General features: G+C 43.1%; 1 protein-coding gene across 2 annotated transcripts in view; it reads left to right on the top strand.

Annotated features, from left to right (window-relative positions):
• Positions 1-19,970, top strand: part of LOC311150437 (arf-GAP with GTPase, ANK repeat and PH domain-containing protein 3-like) — a 217,243-nt gene that overhangs the window by 158,563 nt on the left and 38,710 nt on the right. For both annotated transcript variants that reach the window (XM_084187924.1, XM_084187923.1), the window contains exon 12: positions 8,833-9,006. In XM_084187924.1, coding sequence (XP_084044050.1) covers positions 8,833-9,006 — 174 coding nt within the window. The remainder of the gene's footprint in view (positions 1-8,832; positions 9,007-19,970) is intronic.

The raw sequence follows: 19,970 nt of genomic DNA, 5'->3' as shown, positions 1-19,970 counted from the left end.
CAGACAACATGAGGAAAAAAAATCCAGAAAATCACATTGTAGGATTTTTAATGAATTTATTTGCAAATTATGGTGGAAAATAAGTATTTGGTCAAAAACTAAAGTTTCTCAATACTTTGTTATATACCCTTTGTTGGCAATGACACAGGTCAAATGTTTTCTGTAAGTCTTCACAAGGTTTTCACACACTGTTACTGGTATTTTGGCCCATTCCTCCATGCAGATCTCCTCTAGAGCAGTGATGTTTTGAGGCTGTCGCTGGGCAACACAGACTTTCAACTCCCTCCAAAGATTTTCTATGGGGTTGAGATCTGGAGACTGGCTAGGCCACTCCAGGACCTTGAAATGCTTCTTACGAAGCCACTCCTTCATTTCCCGGGCGGTGTGTTTGGGATCATTGTAATGCTGAAAGACCCAGCCACGTTTCATCTTCAATGCCCTTGCTGATGGAAGGAGGTTTTCACTCAAAATCTCACGATACATGGCCCCATTCATTCTTTCCTTTACACGGATCAGTCGTCCTAGTCCCTTTGCAGAAAAACAGCCCCAAAGCATGATGTTTCCACCCCCATGCTTCACAGTAGGTATGGTGTTCTTTGGATGCAACTCAGCATTCTTTGTCCTCCAAACACGACGAGTTGAGTTTTTACCAAAAAAGTTATATTTTGGTTTCATCTGACCATATGACATTCTCCCAATCCTCTTCTGGATCATCCAAATGCACTCTAGCAAACTTCAGATGGGCCTGGACATGTACTGGCTTAAGCAGGGGGACACGTCTTGCACTGCAGGATTTGAGTCCCTGGCGGCGTAGTGTGTTACTGATGGTAGGCTTTGTTACTTTGGTCCCAGCTCTCTGCAGGTCATTCACTAGGTCCCCCTGTGTGGTTCTGGGATTTTTGCTCACCGTTCTTGTGATCATTTTGACCCCACGGGGTGAGATCTTGCGTGGAGCCCCAGATCGAGGGAGATTATCAGTGGTCTTGTATGTCTTCCATTTCCTAATAATTGCTCCCACAGTTGATTTCTTCCAACCAAGCTGCTTACCTATTGCAGATTCAGTCTTCCCAGCCTGGTGCAGGTCTACAATTTTGTTTCTGGTGTCCTTTGACAGCTCTTTGGTCTTGGCCATAGTGGAGTTTGGAGTGTGACTGTTTGAGGTTATGGACAGGTGTCTTTTATGCTGATAACAAGTTCAAACAGGTGCCATTAATACAGGTAACGAGTGGAGGACAGAGGAGCCTCTTAAAGAAGAAGTTACAGGTCTGTGAGAGCCAGAAATCTTGCTTGTTTGTAGGTGACCAAATACTTTTTTTCCACCATAATTTGCAAATAAATTCATAAAAAATCCTACAATGTGATTTTCTGGATTTTTTTTCTCAATTTGTCTGTCATAGTTGACGTGTACCTATGATGAAAATTACAGGCCTCTCTCATCTTTTTAAGTGGGAGAACTTGCACAATTGGTGGCTGACTAAATACTTTTTTTCCCCACTGTATACACCTGTTCTGAAAGGCCCCAGAGTCTGCAACACCACTAAGCAAGGGGCTCCACCAAGCAAGCGGCACCATGAAGACCAAGGAGCTCTCCAAACAGGTCAGGGACAAAGTTGTGGAGAAGTACAGATCAGGGTTGGGTTATAAAAAAATATCAAAAACTTTGAACATCCCACGGAGCACCATTAAATCCATTATAAAAAAAATGGAAAGAATATGGCACCACAACAAACCTGCCAAGAGAGGTCCGCCCACCAAAACTCACGGACCAGGCAAGGAGGGCATTAATCAGAGAGGCAACAAAGAGACCAAAGATAACCCTGAAGGAGCTGCAAAGTGGAGATTGGAGTATCTGTCCATAGGACCACTTTAAGCCGTACACTCCACAGAGCTGGGCTTTACGGAAGAGTGGCAAGAAAAAAGCCATTGCTTGAAGAAAAGAATAAGCAAACACGTTTGGTGTTCGCCAAAAGGCATGTGGGAGACTCCCCAATCATATGGAAGAAGGTACTCTGGTCAGATGAGACTAAAATTGAGCTTTTTGGCTATCAAGGAAAACGTGTCAGGGACTGGGAAACTGGTCAGAATTGAAGGATTGATGGATGGTGCTAAATACAGGGAAATTATTGATTCAGTCTTGCAGAGATTTGAGACTGGGACAGAGGTTCCCCTTCCAGCAGGACAATGACCCTAAGCATACTGCTAAAGCAACACTCGAGTGGTTTAAGGGGAAACATTTAAATGTCTTGGAATGGCCTAGCCAAAGCCCAGACCTCAATCCAATTGAGAATCTGTGGTATGACTTAAAGATTGCTGTACACCAGCGGAACCCATCCAACTTGAAGGAGCTGGAGCAGTTTTGCCTTGAAGAATTAGTAAAAATCCCAGTGGCTAGATGTGCCAAGTTTATAGAGACATACCCCAAGAGACCTGAAGCTGTAATTTCTGCAAATGGTGGCTCTACAAAGTATTGACTTTGGGTGGGTGAATAGTTATGCACGCTCAAGTTTTCAGTTTTTTTGTCTTATTTCTTGTTGGTTTCACCCCCAAAAATATTTTGCATCTTCAAAGTGGTAGGCATGTTGTGTTAATCAAATTATACAAACCCCCCAAAAATCCATTTTAATTCCAGGTTGTAAGACAACAAAGTAGTAGAAAAAATGCCAAGGGGGGTGAATACTTTCGCAAGCCACTGTAGTAAAGGATACTGTTGAGACAACTCATACTACAGATTCCCTCAAAAAAAATTTGAGTCTGGGAGGGGAACAATACAAGGGCGATTTGAGTTAATCTCCACTTAGGAGAGAAAGGTTACAAATCACGGCAGGTCTTCTCCCGTTGGAGCACCCTCTCCTATCCTCTTCTGATGATGCGATCGGAGTGAGTTTGATTTCATTAGGCATGCAATTGATGAAGGGAACAAAGGGGTAATTTGTCATTCATGGCATCTGAATCACAACCCTGTCTTTGCCTTTGGTAATTCATTCACTCCCTGGATCTAAAGACCTTTAGAATCACAGGAGGGAGGGGGAGAAGATGGAGAGGAGAAGAGAGAGAGACGGAGACAAAGAGTAAATGAATAAATGCATGTGTCCAGGCCTAATTCCTTCTCCTCTGTCTGAGTGTTCAGCGGAACCGTTTTACCCACGACAGATACATTGTATTAAAGTATTAATGTGGCCCATCAGTTTTAATCAATCGTATGGGCGGCAGAGATGTGTGTGGAAAAGGCAGAGGGAGGGGGTGGTGTGTGAGTGTGCTGTACAGGTCCTTCGTCTTACATTGTAAACCAGTGAGTCTTCATCTTGCTCTGGGCTGCATACACACATACAGGCCAACCAGTGGGCACTGACTCACTGACCACCATCAGGTTATGCCTCTGTCTCAGTGGCCACAAGCCAAGTGTCGGGGCCTGATGTGTGGTTGGGGTGACTGTCTAATGGCTCCTGACGAGGAGGCGGCTGGATGAGGGGGGAGGATGGTTAGATGACATGGCTGAGCCACAGAGGGGGGTGTGGGGGGAAGCTTTCAGGGGTGGCGTGCGGCGTTAGGCAGTAGTGATAGTGATGATAGTGGTGGTGGATTACATGGCTCCAGACACAGATGATGTGCTCCTTCCCTCCTTCCGTCCCCCACATTAGCATTAATGCCTCATTATCCTGATACTTGTACATAATGGCAACAACTCCACAGTGGGGTCAGGCCTCTGCTTCACGGCTCATCACCCCTCTGACGGCACGCCTGGCCGCGCCGGCCCAAAGAGAAATGAGAGGCAAGATGATGTTACCGCTACCGCCGTTCTGTAGCTACCCGCTAATCCATCGCCTCTACTTAGATAACAGCTCCAGCCAGAGCCAGCCCTGTTGCTGCTACTACTGCTAAGCATAGAAAACACTCCTTTACTCTCTCTCCTACACACTTATGGTTATATTTGTCAAATGAACATAATTATATACATTTTTTAAATGCTGGTATAGGCCTACATGATCGGTGTAGAGCTTTTGGACATTTCTATTAACATGCAGGTGGAACTGCCAATCTGAATCCCAAAATTATCACAGGAAGTTCAATTATTGTTTTATTTTGATGCCAAGTTTAATCTTTTTACAGTAGTTTTTTGTAATGCCAGTATGTCAACAGTACCTTGTGTAAATTCAGCCTAAATGACTAGCAAGTTGAATAGCTTTGACAGGTAATTGGTGTGTGATTGTCTAAGGATTTGGCTGTAGGTCATCACTACAAACATTTACCTCCAGACATTTGCTAATGGAGAATGGATGGCTGGGAATAGGGTACGGGGTAATAAAGGTTTGGTGGACTCACCCCCAATGTTCTACATGTCTGAGACAGAATGACAAAATGAACAGGGTTATGGTGATGTGGTGTATTGTGTCTGAGGTGGAAGACCGCATTCCCTGTCAGGAAATGTGTATGGCATTTGAAAAATAGAATTGTGTTATGTAGACATGGTACACGTTTGATTAATTCACAAGAATAACAGACCGATAAACAGCACCATATACAGTGCCTTCAGAAAGTATTCACACCCCTTGACTTATTCCACATTTTGTTGTGTTACAACCTGAATTTAAAATTGATTAAATTGAGTTTTTGGTCACTGGCCTACACACAATACCCCATAATGTCAAAGTGGACTATTATTATTTTTTGATTTTTACAAATTAATTTAAAATGAAAAGGGTGAAATGCCTTGAGTCAATGTATTCAACCCCTTTGTTATGGCAAGCCTAAATAAGTTCAGGAGTAAACATTTGCTTAACAAGTCACGTAATAAGTAGCATGGACTCTGTGCAATAATAGTATTTAACATGATTTTGGAATGACTACCTCATCTCTGTACCCCACACATACAATTATCTGTAAGCTCCCTCAGTCGAACAGTGAGTTTCAAACACAGATTCAACCACAGAGACCAGGGAGGTTTTCCAATGCCTCTCAAAGAAGGGCACCTATTAGTAGATGGGTAAACATGTAAAAAGCAGACATTGAATATCCCTTTGAGCATGATGAAGTTATTAATTACACTTTGGATGGTGTATCAATACACCCAGTCATGACAAAGAAACAGCCATCCTCCATAACTCAGTTGCCAGAGAGGAAGGAAACCGCTCAGGGATTTCACCATGAGGCCAATGGTGACTTTAAAACAGTTACAGAGTTGAATGGCTGTGATAGCAGAAAACTGAGGATGGATCAACAACATTGTAGTTACTCCACAATACTAACCTAATTGACAGAGTGAAAAGAAGGAAGCCTGTACAGACAAAAAATATTCCAAAACATGCATCAAATTTAGAATTAGGCACTTAAGTAAAACTGCAAAAAATGTGGTGAAGAAATTAACTTTATGTCCTGAATACAAATCGTTATGTTTGGGGCAAATCCAACACAGCACATCACTGAGTACCACTCTTCATATTTTCAAGCATGGTGGTGGCTGCATCATGTTATGGGTATGCTTGTCATCTGCGAGGTATAGGGAGCTTTTGTAGGATAATAAATAAACGGAATAGAGCTAAGCACAGGCAAAATCCTAGAGGAAAACCTGGTTCAGTCTGCTTTCCAACAGACACTGGGAGACAAGTTCACCTTTCAGCAGGACAATAACCTAAAACACAAGGCCAAATATATGCTGGAGTTGCTTACCTAGATGACATTGAATTTTCCTGAGTGGCCTAGTTAAAGTTTGACTTAAATCAGCTTGAAAATCTATGGCAAGACTTGAAAATGGTTGTCTAGCAATGATCAACAACCAACTTGCCAGAGTTTGAAGAATTCTAAAAATAATAATGTGCAAATATTGTACAATTCAGGTGTGCAAAGTTCTTAGAGACGTACCCAGAAAGACTCACAGCTGTAATCACTGCCAAAGGTGATTCTAACATGTATTGACTCAGGGGGTTTAATACTTATCTAATCAAGATATATTAGTGTTTTATTTTTCCAGTTTGTTTTACAAATGTTATAATTTTTCTTCCACTTTGACATTACAGAGTATTTTTTGTAGATCGTTGACAAAAAATGACAATTAAAATCAATTTTAATCCTACTTTGTAACACAACAAAATGTGGAATAAGTCAAGGGGTGTGAATACTTTCTGAATGCACTGTAACTTTGCTAGGATGTTGATGTTTTCAGTTGATCTTTTGGCTGTTGCTTTGCTTTAGGGTTCACTGATGGTATATGTACCTGATGGTACAAGGCCCACCAACACATCCCAACAAGTAGTTTGACTCTTGGCCTTCCGAAAGGGGAAAAAGTAATAGCTAAATAAATACACAAACACTGTATGGATTCGTATTTAAAATTCAACTAACAATCATGTCTAATTGTCAGATTTGATGCTAATGATTAATGAATTAAACATGGATCCATCAATTAGTCCCCACAGAGCAGACCTAGACCACTCCTGCATAAAGTAGCGTATAATGTAATTACACCGGAGCTATAATCAGCTGGTCGCGTCAGGGGAGAATGTTCCCTATCTGCCCCATAGAAATAGTATTAGAATTTTAGACGAGAGTATCTTGTCAAAATATCGAAGCTTGTAAATGTTGTCTTTCTCTTCTACTTTAACTTTAGATAATAAAATGATCCATCATGTTATATGTTGGATAAAAGTGTGCCGTGTGAAAGGCAGAAACGGAGTCAGAATGTGTCGCTGGTGTATTTGATGCGTTTAGAAAATGTTTGTCTCAGTTGCCTCAGTTTAGTTAATATTAGAACTTTAATAGCAGTGAAATCTGGATTTCATGTCATTTTATGTTGAGCAAGTTGTTTTAATTAATTGATATATTGAAATATTGAATGTAATCATCGCATTGAAATATATTAAATAATACAGTTATTTAATTATTTATAACAAGCAGTTATATTGTATTCACTAGGACTACCACTATTATCTTAGAGCAGTGATATATATCTTTTTTTAATTTGTTAAATCATCCATATAGATCATCCATATATATTTATAAGATCTACACATAAAAAACTAACTTAATTATTACATTTTCAAATATGCCAGCTCATGCCATCAGTCAGTAACTCACTGAAAATGACTCCAAAATGGTGTGTGTGTGTGTGTGTGTGTGTGTGTGTGTGTGTGTGTGTGTGTGTGTCCCCATGTAGGCATCAACAATGATTAAACACACAAATGTGAGGGAGTTTGTTAAAATATGCTTCATCTTTCCACTATGATTGTTCATCAGATCATCTCTCCCCTCTCTCCAATGCCCTGGTTTGGGGATGCTAATTCAGCCAGCACTCCCCAGCATGGTTCTCTCTCTCTTTCCTTCTCTCTCTCTCTCCTCCCTCTCTCACTGCGATCCCGCTCCTTCCCCTCTGGGACCTGAAGATTAATATTCCCGGGCCCAACAAGATAATTACTGATACTAATTAGACATGATTATGTGAATTTGATACACTTATTACTCCCGCTAATGAGAAGGACGTCTTATCCTAACAAGAGCGCCGCGGCGCTTAGTTTACTTTACACACTGCACACAGTATATTATATCTAGCTACTGTTATTGTTGTTAAACCTCAATCTGAATTATATCATTTTTTACGTCTCGTAATTGTCAAATAAAAAGTCCCTGATGTGTGTGATGTTTGTCAGTAATCTTATTACAATTAACAAAATACATATTATATGACTTTTACCAAAACAAAGTGTTTGACTGCTAACCATTCAGGGCAGTCTTTGCTGTGAGTAGATTAAGTTATATTAAACTGATGCTCAATTATTGCTTCTAGTCTAGTCTATCATATCTTGGGGAATATCCAGCAGAAATTATAGTATAGTTGATTACTCTCTTTTGTTTTTACTACAACCTAAGGAGTAGAGCATCTTGTTACACTTCAGAGATGACTCATCCACTCTTTTATCTCTAGTTGAGCTTAATGTGTGGTATCAAATGCTCATTGGCAACTTTATAGTAGGTATGTATTCTTTATTGCAGATCTGACAATAAAAACCCATACTTGATCTTACAAGTCTGTTGATTTACTGATAAATACCATGTATATAATTTGGCTCAGAATCAACCATGAAGGACTTATTTAGTTACATTTTATTGTGATTTCATACAGGGAATGGTGGATAAAGAAAGTTTTGGTTAAAAATAAAATAATTATCATAGACAAATTTCATTGGATGAAAATACATATACATTCTTATATTAGCTCACTGTGGAACTGAAGCTGTAACTAGAAGAAGTCAAGTCAGTATCTATTGTGTTGTGTGGCTGTCCAGACAGGAACAGGAGGGAAGGACCCCACACGGTGCTGCCTAGCCCATGAATTAGTAAATGGAGGCAGGCAGAGAGAAATCCGTGGCTTGCTTGATTGGAAGTCGGGGAGAGAGAGGGGGCCTGCCGCCTGCCGACGGCGGGAGAGATGGATGTGGCAGTCAGAAGGATGAGGCGAGATAATTAGCGATCATAGTGTATCTTGTTAATTAAGGGCTAATTAGAGACAGAGGCAGAGGGAGAGGGAGAGGGGGAGGCAAGGGAGGGAGGAGGGTTTACACATGTAACACAGAGAGATGAACACAAAAAAGGTGTCAGCAGCATTGTGCAACTTTACGATTTGTCTGTTCTCGTACAGATAAAAACTGAAAGAGAACTGCTAAACTTGTTATTAATGTATATAGCTTGTTTGATGCAACATACAATTGGATTTGCAAAAGAGATTGTAACCTCAGTGAAATGCACCTGTTTGTACAGGTACATGAGATGATGATGCATGACATTATTTCAAAGTCCCCCTCTCTCTCCCTCTCTCCCTCTTTCTCTCCCTCTCTCTTTCTCCAGGTGCACCCCACTCTAACAGTAGTACGTCCCTCCAGTCAGAGCATTCGGTCGGCGGAGGAAATCTGGTGGGCTTCGGGGGCAGTAAAGACTGCATGCACCAACGCTCCTTCTCTGTGTCCAGCGCTGACCAATGGAACGAGGCCGTCATCAACACCAGTGCAAGCACCGGAACCGGTGAGACTGACGACCACCATGTCCTCTTCCTCTTCCCTCCTCTTCCTCCTTCTTGTTTTCTCCTTCTTCCGCATCTCCACTCCTACTATTTACTCAATGAAGTCTCAGTCACTCGATGTAATTGAAATAGATGTAGCATGATGATGACACACAACACACAATGAACGATAGAAAACATCCAGAACAGATCTGGTACAGTCATATCAGTGGGGGTGCAACAGCCGTGCTTAGGTTCGTATTCATTAGGGCACACCGTAGCAAAACCTTTTGCAGCAGAAAACTAGTGATTCTTATTGGACAAGTTCAGGTAGTCCCTCCTTGTTTCAGTCTGTTTTCTTCCATTTGGTGCCTAATGAATAGGACCCTGGTATTGGTGGAGAGGTGGAATAGAACAAAGCTCGTTTTCATAATGAGGTAACCAGGCCTTTGATCGCCGTGACCTTTTCACCTACTATTATCTGACAGAAGCGAAAGACGATGGCGGAGGAGAGGAAGTGAGTGAAGGTTATTTGCCATCCTAACTCCACTCCCTCCCATCCCATCACAGAGCCTTGCCAGTGCACTTGAGTGAAGTCAAATAATAAATGTTCTGTGCGTGTTGGCTCCTCTTTCTCTCTCTCCCCCTCCTCCGTCCCCTCTCTCTCTCTCCCTTCCCCTCCCCCTCTCTCTCCGCAATAGGAAAATGAATGCTTTTCGGGGGTACCATTCATCACCAGTTATTTCCCCTCTCTTTGTGGTTGGCAGTAAAAAAGCACTTAAATGCACATCAACAGAATAACAGTCATTTCCATGCATGTTTGCACTCTGCTAGTTCTCATTAGCGCGGTGGCGGCGGCAGCCCCCTCCCCACGAGCTCCCAGGGGCCCTGGCAGTTTAAAGAGCGCTCTTTTCGAGCGCTGCTGGAGTCCAATGCTGTGCAGCGCACACGGCCTCATGGTTCCACAGACAAGCCCCGTCTCTCATTTGCAACTGCCAAACGATCAATTCTGCCTGGACGCAGGCAGGCAGGCAGGCACTTCTATCATAACCCACTACCCCTCTGCTCTCCCATCAGCAGCACGCCCAAAGCAGAATTACTTAGAGGAGAGAGTGTGGTGGGGTCCTCTCAAATAATTGTGTGTGTGTGCGCGTGTGTACCTGTATACAGTACATGCTTGTGTGTTTGTGTTTTCACGTGTGTGTGTGTACGCTAGGCTACATGTCTTGTATATGCTGTTTAGGAGAGAACCATGTGTGTGTGGTCAATGTGGATGTATGTGTATTCCAAAACACTGTGCTGTCATCCCACTCTACGGATATGCTACTTACTGAACAGTGAGCTAAAATCTATGTCCTTGTTTGGTAAACTGAGAAGACTTGACTTCATATTAGCATAGCTCATTAGCCAGATTTTCAATTCCCTCCATTACTCTGTTTTCTTCAGTTATATCCATTGTTCTCTTTAAGGTAACCACGAATGAGCCAAATGAGCTGAGAATGATAGATATTCGAGAAGTCATGTCAAATGGTAAATATGTTACTTTGTCACGTTTTTCTTGCATTACCAATCTCGTATACTGACACTACAGTTGGGCGATTCAGAAGAGCTCGAACAAGGACTTGAACATTTGAAAACAAGTAGACTTCAATGTGTTCTTTGTGTATTGCATTCATTGATATGCCTCCCTCCCCTACAAATAGTGAATCTGAATTAAAACATACAGCAGAATAGTCATTCAATGTGATATGTGACTGCAGTATTAGAAGGTAACAACATAACACTTGTGACGTCTTTATTTTTCATTCTAATGGATCCTTCAATAATCAATAGGAGGAAGGTCCACCATTCATTCAGAATGTTTTACCATTTGAATAGACGCCAACCCAGCCCCAATCACTCCATTATCCTTCGTCAAGGTTGCAGGTCAACATAAAACGTGGTTCTTCTAAGAAACAAAATAAAAAAAAATAGCAGATTGATGATAGGCTGAAGAATAAAATGCATCTTAGCCCAGATAACCATTTCCATATTATTTAAAAAATGTCCTCATTTGTAAGCCTATTGAGGGAGAAGCAGGGGGAGCTAGCTACATCTCTTGAATATTGAACGTAGCCTGTTGATTAAATCTCAGCCCCATTTTGTCTATTGCTTCGCAGTCCACTCTTAATCTGGGCCCACACAAGAAGCTATGTTTAGAAGCTGTCTCTCCTTCATATACTTCATCATTTACACCTGAATTAACCTCTTAAGGATCGGACCCTTTTTTTCAATTTTCGCCTAAAACGACATACCCAAATCTAACTGCCTGTAGCTCAGTACCTGAAGCAAGGATATGCATATCCTTGATACCATTTGAAAGGAAACACTTTGAAGTTTGTGGAAATGTGAAAGTAATGTAGGAGAATATAACACATTATATAACACATTAGATCTGGTAAAAGATAATACGAAAAAACAAACATGCGTTTTCTTTTTTTTCATCTTTGAAATGCAAGAGAAAGGCCACAATATAATATTGCAGTTTAGGCGCAATTCAGATTTTGCAGTGTGTGTGCAACATTTCAGATTGATCCAGTGAAGCATTGCAATACTGGACTATTTTGTATCAAGTCTGCCCAAATGTGCCGAATTGGTCAATTGATACGTTTTCAAGTACATACCTATAGAGAACATACAAAAATGATAAGGTAATACAAAATGTAAGTTTATACACTCCCAGGAATGTCATACATGATGGATCATTAGCTTATACACTAACTTTCACACATCTAGATGGCTGGGCGGAGTGGGTGTGGAGCCAGAGACAGCAGGGGTTCAAACTGTAGAACCCAGTTCCTACATAAAACTATGCTACATTTTATCTCAGGGACCCTTAGGATGACAAATCAGAGCAAGATTACTGAATGTAAGTGCATTATTTACCTTCAGAGGTGAATGTATCAAACCAGTTGTTGTGATACGTTTTTTGTTGTTGTGCACTCTCCTCAAACAATGGCATGATATTTTTTCACTGTAATAGCTACTGTAAATTGGACAGTGCGGTTAGATTAACAAGAATACAGTATAAGATGTCCTGGAAAGTTTGCTGTTACTTACAACAGTCATGCTAATCACATTAGCGCACGTTAGCTCAACCGTCCCGTATACGGGACACCGATCCCGTAGTGGTTAAAAACAGACTTGACAGGCACCTAAGCACTGTGCCATTTTTACAAATGGCAGTATAACTACGTCAATGCCAAAGTGAGTGACCCCCAGTCAAAGTTTTGTTGTAGTATGCAGTATCCTGCTAACTGGGGAGCAGACAAACATTTTGACCAAGTCTGAGGGTTTGAGAGGGTTTTTTACACTGAAGTATATACAGGTCACTGCCGAAATAAAGGAAACACCAACATAGTGTCTTAATAGAGCGTTGGGCCACCACGAGCCAGAACGGCTTCAATGCGCCTTGGAATAGATTCTACAAGTGTCTGGAACTCTATTGGAGGGAGGCGACACCATTCTTCCACAAGAAATTCCATAATTTAGTGTTTTGTTGATAGTGGTGGAAAACGCTCTCTCAAGCGCCGCTCCAGAATCGCAGGTTGATGTTTATTGTCATGATTCTTCTCCTGGAGGCAGAACTGAGCGATTTCCCCTTAGATAGGCCATCTGCAATTGTCTATATTGTAGAAATTCATGAAAACAAAAATAGGGTTAGGCATTAGGGTTAGCAGTGTGGTTAGGTTAAAATAAGATTTGATGACTTTTTTGCATGTGCCAGCTAGTGACCACTCCAGAACAAGATTCATGACGAAAAACACCAACCTACTCCAAAATCTCCCATAAGTGTTCAATTGGGTTGAGATCTGGTGACTGGTATGGCCATGGTTTATATACTTTTCGTCAAACCGCTCATGCCCTGTCAATGGGGGCATTGTCATCTTATGGTGGCGTAGCCAAAATAATGGCCCTAAGCATGATGGGATGTTAATTGCTTAATTAACTCAGGAACCACACCTGTGTGGAAGCACCTGCTTTCAATATACTTTGTCCCTCATTTACTGACGTGTTTCCATTATTTTGGCAGTTACCTGTAGGTGTATACACCATCAGTGTATGTTTCTCCGGTGAAGGTATTTCATCACAGAGGCAGTGAGTGAAGGCAGGACCAGCCTGTGTTCTCTTCCTCAGGGTGTGCTGCTGTATTGCTGGAACTCTACTCTGCTCTGCCCTCCCGTCGCGTACTGGAGAGCACGGTGCATGGGGAGTTTGATTTCCACGCCGGGTCCGTAATGAAGTTTGACATTTAGTTTGGAGAGAGCAGCAGAGCGCGATCAGGCCTTGATTAGTGCACTCTAATTGAGGATAATATGGGGGGAGATGGTGATTGTTTCTAATTTTTGCCATTAATTGCAGCCGATGCCGTTGATTGAGGACAGGCAGTGAGCTCTGCTGTGTCAAGGGGCCTAGCCAGCGAAATCACAGTGCTCCCATACCCAGAGCCTCTTGAATTACGCATTTAGAAATTAAATGAAAAACTCTCTCTCTCATTATGTCTGTGTGTCTCTCTCTCTTGTTCTCATTCATTCTCATTGTGAGAAGGCTGCCGGTTCGTGGCAGGGCCAGAAAGCTGTTAGCAGTTCGGTGCTGCGGTGGATAGCGAGCTGTTAGCCCCCTCTTTGTCTCGCCCACAGTCTTCATCATGAAGCATGTTTAAACGGTAATTTCCCCGGCGGGAGTGTAATACACTGTAATCACAGGTTAGCCCTGACACCTATTCCACAGTACCTGCCTGCCCAGGAGAGGCTGGGAGAGGCTATATGGCACTCAGCTGAGAGGAGAGAGAGACTCCTGATCCTCAACATACTTCATTCCCGCCGCTCGCTACCTCGCTCTCGCTCTCTCACTCTCTTGCTCCCGACAGCCCCTCATAACATCTAGCTAATAATGCCAAAGTGAACTCTCTGAGCGGCTCACAACAGTAAGCTACAGTGCCTCCATTTTAAACAGAGAGCCAGTCGGTGGCGTCTACTCCTACTAAGTTTTATTATGGGAAATCTAATGTGATCCGTCAGATATGGATAGCTTTGAATTGAGGAGCACTTCAGATGAGCCGACACCAGATTATGTTGGATGACTAAGGCACTGCCAGGGACTCTCTGATATAGTTGCTCAATGATGTGTATGCATGGTTCAACAGACTCTTATCAGTGAGTAATAGATATACGTTGAGTGTACAAAACATTAGGAAGCTCTTTCCATGACATAGACTGACCAGGTGAAACATATGATCCCTTGTTGATGTCACTTGTTAAATCCACTTCAATCAGTGTAGATGAAGGGGAGGAGACTGGTTAATGAAGGATTTTTAAGCCTTGAGACAATTGAGACGTGGATTGTGTATGTGTGCCATTCAGAGGGTGAATAGGCAAGACAAAAGATTTAAGTGCCTTTGAACAGGCTATGGTAGTAGGTGCCAGGTGCACCGGTTTAAGTGTGTCAAGAACTGCAATGCTGCTGGATTTTTCACGCTCAACAGTTTCTGTGTATATCAAGAAAGGTCCACCACCCAAAAGACATCCAGCCAACTTGACACAACAGTGGGAAGCGTTGGAGTCAACATGGGCCAGCATCGCTGTGGAACGCTTTCGACACCTTGTAGAGTCCATGCCCCAGCGAGTTGAGGCTGTTATGAGGGCAAACGGGGTTGCAACACAATATTAGGAAGATGTTTCTAATGTTTTGTACACTCAGTGTATACACTATATATACAAAAGTATAAATTTAAATTAGTGGATCCGGCCACACCCATTGCAGACAGGTGTTTAAAATCGAGCACACAGCCATGCAATCTCCATAGCCAACATTGGCAGTAGAATGGCCTTACTGAAGAGCTCAGTGACTTTCAATGTGGCACCGTCATAGGATGCCACCTTTCCAACAAGTAAATTCGTCAAATTTCTGCCCTGCTAGATCTGCCCTGGTCAACTGGAAACGTCTAGGAGCAACAACGGCTCAGCCGCGAAGTGGTAGGCCACACAAGCTCACAGAACGGGACCACCGAGTGCTGAACCGTGTAAAAAAAAAGTCTGTCCTCGGTTGTAACACTCTCACTACCGAGTTCCAAACTGCCTCTGGAAGCAATGTCATCACAAGAACTGTTCGTCGGGAGCTTCATGAAATGTGTTTCCACGGCCGAGCAACCGCACACAAGCCTAAGATCACCATGCGCAATGCCTAACGTCGGCTAGAGTGGTGTAAAGATCACCGCCATTGGACTCTGGAGCAGTGGAAAAGCGTTCTCTGGCGTGATGAATCACGCTTCAACATCTGGCAGTCCGACGGACGAATCTGGGTTTGGCGGATGCCAGGAGAACGCTACCTGCCCCAATGCATAGTGTCAACTGTAAAGTTTGGTGGAGGAGGAATAATGGTCTGGGGCTGTTTTTCATGGTTCGGGCTAGGCCCCTTAGTCCCAGTAAAGGGAAATCTTAACGCTACAGCATACAATGACATTCTAGACGATTCTGTGCTTCCAACATTGTGGCAACAGTTTGGGGAAGGACCTTTCTTGTTTCAGCATGACAATGCCCCATGCACATGGCGAGGTACATACAGAAATGATTCGTCCAGATCGTTATGGAATAACTTGACTGGCCTGCACAGAGCCCTGACCTCAACCCTATCGAACACCTTTGGGATGAATTGGAACGCCGACTGCGGGCCTAATCGCCCAACATCAGTGCCCGACCTCACTAATGCTCTTGAGGCTGAATGGAAGCAAGTCCCCCCAGCAATGTTCCAACATCTAGTGGAAAGCCTTCTCAGAAGAGTGGAGGCTGTTATAGCAGCAAAGGGGGGACCAACTCCATATTAATGGCCATGATTTTGGAATGAGATGTTCGACTAGCAGGTGTCCACATACTTTTGGTCATGTAGTGTATCTACACACAATGACCAAATGGTGTTATATTAGTTTGTAATGCTACTGCATGACTCCAATGGTAAGGAGTTACTTTAGCTTCACTTTAGATGTAGAAGTACTTTGGATGTACAGTAGCTTAACAGATATAGTCTGGTTTATTCACAATGTCCATTCCACATACACTTTGGCAGTTATCATCTTTCACCTTGTCACGCTCGTCTAATGACGGGTCAGACCAAGGCGCAGCGTGATATACGTACATGTTTATTAACTATAAACACAACGACAAAACAACAAAGGAAACAAAACGTGAAGTCCAAGGTAGTACAGAAAACAAACCTTACACGGAACAAGATCCCACAACCCACTAGTGCCAATAGGCTGCCTAAGTATGTCCCCAATCAGAGACAACGAACGACAGCTGCCTCTGATTGGGAACCACACCGGCCAACATAGAACCATACATACTAGATTGACAAACAATGACCAAACACAACAAGGAATATACACACCCTGACTCAATATATAAGCATCCCCTGAGTCAGGGTGTGACACACCTACTCAGTCAGTGTTAGAAAAGGAAAGAGCAATGACAAGTCTGAGCCACAGAAAAAGAACAAAGAAGGTACAGTATGTCTACTCTTCACCCTAGTCTTATTAATTAGCTATCAAGCGGAAGAAAACTGACTGAAACATGGAGGGACTAGCTGAACATGTCCAACAAGAAACCCTCATATTCATTTTCTGTTGCAAAACGTTTTGCTACAGAGTGCCCTAATGTATACGACCAATTGTTTCAGGTGCAGGCGGAGCAGAGGATCATGGGTCATGTTCCACAACAGAAATGTGATAATTTGAAGTGTTTATGACACGACAGGCCCCCAAAGGGGTTTCCTCCACTTTCACCTCAAGCCACATTAAACAAATGCTGCCTGTCATCGTCGAGAGGGGGACAAGGTTGGCGGGTTCGGGACCCCTCTCCATTCCCTTCTCCTTCTCTCCGAGCTGCCATACGGAGCTGTGCTGGCGGGACAGACGCTGGGGTAGAGATAGAGAGGGAGGGGGTTTAGGAGGAGGAGGGAAGGGGGTACTCTGTGGACCCCTGTGCCCCCAGCTGTCTGCACCCAGCTAATGACTAGTCTCAGGGGGGCTTTTGTGGGAGAAGCAGGGAAATTGAAACAGACGCCCCGACACGCCACGCCACGGCTACATGTGTGGCTCTGCCTCTGTGCTGCCATTCAAAACCACCCAGTGAGGAGAGGGGAGAAGGAGGAGGGAGTGAACTGGGGATGTGGTAGGCTAGGCCAGCACTGAGCATCACAAATGTACTATACAGTGCCTTGCACAATTATTCATCCCCCTTGGCGTTTTTCCTATTTTGTTGCATTACAACCTGTAATTTAAATGGATTTTTATTTGGATTTCATGTCATGGACAAACAAAATTGTCCAAATTGGTGAAGTGAAATGAAAAAAAAAAGAACTTGTTTCAAATAATTCTAAAAAATATATAACGGAAAAGTGGTGTGTGTATATGTATTCACCCCCTTTGCTCTGAAGCCCCAAAATAAGATCTGGTGCAAGAAATTACCTTCAGAAGTCACATAATTAGTTAAATAAAGTCCACCTGTGTGCAATCCAAGTGTCACATGATCTGTCACATGATGTCAGTATACAGTTGAAGTCGGAAGTTTACATACACCTTAGCCAAATACATTTAAACTCAGTTTTCACAATTCCTGACATATAATCCTAGTAAAAGTCCCTGTCTTAGATCAGTTAGGATCACCACTTTATTTTAAGAATGTGAAATGTCAGAATAATAGTAGAGAGAATTATTTATTTCAGCTTTTATTCATTTCAGAAGTTTACATACATTCAATTAGTATTTGGTAGCATTGCCTTTAAATTGTTTAACTTGGGTCAAACATTTCAGGTAGCCTTCCACAAGCTTCCCACAATAAGTTGGGTGAATTTTGTCCCATTCCTCCTGACAGAGCTGGTGTAACTGAGTCAGGTTTGTAGGCCTCCTTGCTCGCACACACTTTTTCAGTTCTGCCCACAAAAGGATTGAGGTCAGGGCTTTGTGATGGCCACTCCAATACCTTGACTTTGTTGTCCTTAAGCCATTTTGCCACAACTTTGGAAGTATGCTTGGGGTCATTGTCCATTTGGAAGACCCATTTGTGACCAAGCTTTAACTTCCTGACTGATGTCTTGAGATGTTGCTTCAATATATCCACATAATTTTCCTTCCTCATGATGCCATCTATTTTGTGAAGTGCACCAGTCCCTCCTGAAGCAAAGCACCCCCACAGCATGATGCTGCCACCCCGGTGCTTCACGGTTGGGATTATGTTCTTCGGCTTGCAAGCACCACCTTTTTCCTCCAAACATAACGATGGTCATTATGGCCAAACAGTTCTATTTTTGTTTCATCAGACCAGAGGACATTTCTCCAAAAAGTACAATATTTGTCCACATGTGCAGTAGCAAACGTAGTCTGGCTTTTTTATGGCGGTTTTGGAGCAGTGGCTTCTTCCTTGCTGAGCGGCCTTTCAGGTTATGTCGATATAGGACTCGTTTTACTGTGGATATAGATACTTTTGTACCTGTTTCCTCCAGCATCTTCACAAGGTGCTTTGCTGTTGTTCTGGGATTGATTTGCACTTTTCGCACCAAAGTACGTTCATCTCTAGGAGACAGAACGCATCTCTGACTCCTTTACACTGTACCCTATCCTGTTTATCTGTTTAACCTCAGCCAAACTTTTGTCGCCATTACCAGTTGTTGTCTTAGGCCTCTCGAATAACACCTGTGATTGCGTTATGCCTCTCTCCCATGTCAATATGCCTAGCCTATTGCTGTTTGGGCTAGTTCTTATTGTACTATTTCACTGTAGAGCCCAAAGTCCCGCTCAACCAGCCTAAAGGAGAGCTCCTTTTTCCCACCCCCCATACACGCGGAGACCGGCTCAATCGGTATCTCCAGTGATGCTACCTCTTTCATCGTTACCCAATGCTTAGGTGGACCTCCACTGTACTCATATCCTTCCATATCCTTGTCTGTACATAATGCCCTGAATCTATTCTACAACGCCCGGAAATCTGCCCCTTTTATTCTCTGTACCCAACGCACTAGAAGACCAGTTCTTAATGCCTTTAGCCGTGTCCTTATTCTATTCCTCCTCTGTTCCTCTGGTGATGTAGAGGTTAACCCAGGCCCTATAGCCCCCAGTATCACTCCTACTCCCCAGGCGCTATCATTTGTTGACTTCTGTAACCGTAAAAGCCTTGGTTTCTTGCATGTTAACATCAGAAGCCTCCTCCCCAAGTTTGAGTTATTCACTGCGTTAGCACACTCTGCCAACCCTGATGTTCTAGCAGTGTCTGAATCCAGGCTTAGAAAGGCCACCAAAAATTCAGAAATGTCCATCCCGAATTACAACATTTCCCGTCTAGATAGAACTGCCAAATGGGGCGGAGTTGCAATCTACTGTAGAGATAGCCTGCAAAGCTCTATCATACAATCCAGGTCTATGCCCAAACAGTTTGAGCTTCTACTTCTAAAAATCCACCTTTCCAGAAATAAGTCTCTCACTGTTGCCGCTCGCTACACCCCCCCCCCCCCCCCCCCCCAGCCCCCAGTTGTGCCCTGGACACCATATGTGAATTACTTGCCCCCCATCTATCCTCAGAGTTCGTACTGCTTGGTGACGTAAACTGAGATATGCTTAACACCCCGGCCGTCCTACAATCTAAACTAGATGCCCTCAATCTCACACAAATTATCAAGGAACCTACCAGGTACAACCCTAAATCCGTAAACATGGGCACCCTCATAGATATCATCCTGACTAATATACCCTCTAAATACACCTCCATTGTCTTCAACCAGGATCTCAGAGATCACTGCCTCATTGCCTGCGTCTGTAATGGGTCCGTGGTCAAACGACCACCCCTCATCACTGTCAAACGCTCCCTAAAACACTTCAGCGAGCAGGCCTTTCTAATTGACCTGGCCCGGGTATCCTGGATGGATATTGACCTCATTCCGTCAGTAGAGCATGCCTGGATGT

Source organism: Coregonus lavaretus (assembly GCF_964263955.1).
Source record: "Coregonus lavaretus genome assembly, chromosome: 23".
NCBI classification, from domain to species: Eukaryota; Metazoa; Chordata; class Actinopteri; order Salmoniformes; family Salmonidae; genus Coregonus; species Coregonus lavaretus.
Note: the sequence above shows the minus strand (reverse complement) of the source record. Positions and strands in the feature narration are given on the sequence as shown.